The sequence below is a fragment of the Arachis ipaensis genome, chromosome B03, assembly GCF_000816755.2.
Source record: "Arachis ipaensis cultivar K30076 chromosome B03, Araip1.1, whole genome shotgun sequence".
Lineage (NCBI taxonomy): Eukaryota > Viridiplantae > Streptophyta > Magnoliopsida > Fabales > Fabaceae > Arachis > Arachis ipaensis.
The window spans coordinates 89021690-89025222 of record NC_029787.2 but is presented as its reverse complement, the minus strand read 5'-3'; the positions used below and the strand labels follow the sequence as shown (position 1 = coordinate 89025222).

Here is a 3533-nt window from a genome sequence, read left to right as displayed (position 1 = left end):
TTTTGGGATTTTGGTCTTCATGATCTCTTTGGTGAATGGGTCTTGGTCCTTACGGGAGCTATCTTCGTGGCCGGATCGAGTAGTTTTGGCCTTGAGATCCGCTTCGAGCTTTAGGAGCTTGTCCTCTAACTCGCGTCGTCGTCTAGCTTTTCTTCGTAGGTCTCTCTCGGCTTTCCGTTGATATTCGACCTCCTTTTCGAGTTGTTTTAGGCGATCCTAAAGTGCCTCCATGGCTCCCGTGTTTGGAGAATTCTTGTCTTTGTTAGGTTGAGAAGTATCGTCTATTGTGACCTCTGCATTCTTATGTGGCGTTCTGTTCTCTAAATCAGAGTTGTGGTCATTGTCAAGGTTGTCCACCATGATGATGGGATGACTTCCAGATTCTCCGGCAACGGCGCCAATGTTTCGAGGGTTACCTGAATCTGTAGGTCGATCTCGGATGAGAGCTTCTGTGCTGGTCAGCGCTGATGTGTCCGACTTGTGGGTGGTGGCCAGAGCCGCCGCATCTGACTTGTTGGACTTGTTGGTGATGCTGATCCTTCGTCACCGGAGGGTGGTGGTACCTGCAAGGGACTCTGATGCTTAAGTTAGCAAGGGTATTAAGCAGGTTTTTAGTAGAATCAGAGTATGAGTTATACCTGGGTGCTCTAGTGTATTTATAGTAGTGTGGAGTGACCTTTCTGGAGATAAGATAATTATCTTATCTTATCTTATCTTTGAGTGAAGTCATCTTATCTTTAAGGGAACCGCCCTTATCTCTATAGGCTTGGGCTGCCTTTGGATTTGGGTCGTGTTCCTCTGTTTGGGCCCTTATTGGGCTTTCCTGGTGATTTGGCCGAGCTCTTTGAGAAGAGGTCGGATAGTCCTGACCTGAAGAGGTCGGTCGACTTGTCGTTTAAACATCCCGGATCGGACAGTTCGACCCAGGGTATGAACAGTAGGTACATTTGGATTTTACTTGGATTTCTCGTTTAGTGATACTTTGATTGTGTATATTGTTATTTATATTCATCTTCTTTCTGGTGAGCATTAATGTTTATGTTACTATTCCTTTCAAGGAAAATTCACCAACATATCATAAAGTGACAAGCTCGTCGTTAAACCTTTCATTAGAAGTTACAATGTTTCACGTTCATTGTTACTACAACATTAGATAATACACCAAATAAAAAAAAAGGACCAACACAACAAAAGAAAAAAGACAAACACATGCCAACTTCGGTAAACATAGAAGCCTAGTACGACCTACACATCACCCGTGGGCTGATTAGGACATCCCCTTCTAGTATGACCGTATTGCCTACACAGGCCACAACGCTTCTCATGTCGCTCAGTCTCATCCATGTCATTCCGGAATCTGGTGGACACGGGCCTTCCAGTTGCCTTCCGACGCATTACTGGGTTAGGACACAGCCTCGTCCCATGCCACTTTGCCCACATCGACTCGTTTTGGATAGGGAAAACTCCATCTTGTACAGCTTGAAAACATCTTCCTGTCTGTACATAGGATGTACATACGGGGCCCACTTAATGCTAATAGTGGCACACCCAGCTAGTGCGTGACGACACGAATAGTGGAGGGACTGGAATAAGCTGCAGTCACACGTGCCCTCCGATAGCCGAACACAGAAGGAACCGCCCCCACCCCTCAAACGGCTCAAGCTCCTCCACAAGAAACATCGATGCCCGCCTGTCGCAGTTAGTTACACACATCTTCGGTATCCCTTCTCTGTTCTTCTCAATGGCGGCTAGTAGTCTCTGTGAGAATCGGCATCCAGCAGCGAGCTGTGACTGCACCTCTCTGCCCTTCGTCACGAACAACTTCTGTAATCTCTCGTACGTGATGCGCACAATGGCAGAAATTGGCAAGTACCTGGTGCCCTTCAACACTGCATTGATACACTCGGACAGATTTGTCGTCATGTAACCAAACTGACGCCCGCTGTCACAATGTTGTAGCCAGATCTCCTTCTTGAAACGACCAGCCCAATCAACCATGGTAGGGAATACTCCTCTCAATGCATCCATGTACCACTCGTAACCAGCCTTGCTTGGACTATAAGTAGCATTAATGAGGTACCTTTTGCCCCCGGCTAACTTGAACTGAGTCATGAAGTTCGCAGCCATGTGTCTTATGCAGTAAGCATGGTAGGCTCTTGAGGGATGCCAACCACTGTCATCGCAGCTAAGCGCAACCTTGATAGCCTGAGATATGTCCGAGATAACCAACAGGCGGTCCTGTGGGGTGATATGGCGTCTCAGATTTGTTAAAAAGAACAACGATGACTCGGCGCTCTCGGACTCTACAATGGCAAAGGCAATAGGAAGGATGTTGCTATTTCCATCTTGCGCCACCGCAATAAGCAACACACTACCATACCTGCCATACAGATGCGTACCATCTACAGAGACAAAGGGCTTGCAATGCTTGAAGGCTTCTACACATGACGTGAAAGACCAAAATACCTTATCGAACATACTGTGGTCACGTACCAGGAGGTGACCATCGTAGAATGGTTTGACGCGGAGGTCACAAATGGTACCAGGAAAACAGCTCTACAGTGCCTGAAGCAACTTGGGAACCTTATTGTATGACTCTTCCCAATCCCCATAGATTTGTGCAATTACCTTCTGCTTGGCCATCCACACTTTTTTGTAGGACGGTTTGAAGTGATAGCTTGCTTGGACCGCACCTTGCAAAATCGGAATGCTTACAGAGGGGTTGGATTGAATCAACAGCAAGATGACTCGGCATATCAGACTATTGTCTAGCTGACGATGGTCTTGAGACATGGTGGGTGCTAGACAACTATGCACTCCACCCACCCTCCGAACCTCCCTGAACACAACAACAAAAGATTGCTTTAGCCATGTTATACACCTACTTAGTATATCGTATAGAAGTAATTAAAGGAACAATGAACTTAAGCTTACCAGTATCTGAGGTTCTCTCGAAGGGCCACACGGAGGCTCCATTGACACCCATTATCTGCTTGACGGCACTGCACATGGTACTTTAACCAGTCTGATTTGATCACTCGGTACTCCGCACTCCTCCGAATACTGTAGTTCTTCACACCCTGAAGCACTGCCTCTCGGCTTCTAAACTTGTGGCCGACTCGAAACTCTACACCGTCGTCTAGGTTGTAATCCTCTTCACCCGTGTCAAGAAACGGAGTTCTCTCATGCATGGTGTCCAAATCCAGACTGTGATAGTGACACGGAATTGCCGAAAGAGCCGGTATTGGAAGAGGTGGAAGAAGGACGTGGCGGGCCGCAGTCGGAACGGGTGTCTCCAGAACACACTCATTCTCATCTCCACTATCGGACAAGTCGCTATCACTACTATCCGCCACGTAATCCTCGTCTGACTCCTCCTCGTCCTCCTCTGCCTCATCCACTGGAACGGCGACATGAATGGGCGGTGGTGCAAGGGGTCAGTCGTCCTGCACGTAGGTCGAGTGTACAGAAGGACCACCGCCACTGTGTCCCACCTCTACAGACAACTCCATTACTTGCTCCACCATGATCCT

At 47.8% G+C, this 3533-nt stretch overlaps 1 protein-coding gene across 1 annotated transcript; it reads right to left on the bottom strand.

Moving 5' to 3' along the window:
• On the bottom strand, window positions 1246-2507 carry LOC107633378. Its single transcript, XM_016337013.1, has 3 exons — window positions 2494-2507; window positions 1606-2380; window positions 1246-1497 (listed from the first exon to the last, which is right to left on the bottom strand). Exons 1-3 carry the CDS (start codon window positions 2505-2507, stop codon window positions 1246-1248), a joined length of 1041 nt encoding a protein of 346 aa, XP_016192499.1.

What these genes read in the sequence shown, in the direction of transcription:
- LOC107633378 (XM_016337013.1), bottom strand. An exon ending in GTTCGGCTATCGGAGGGCAC is followed by an intron (nt 1,498 to 1,605) that starts GTGTGACTGCAG and finishes TCCTATGTACAG; the next exon opens with ACAGGAAGATGTTTTCAAGC.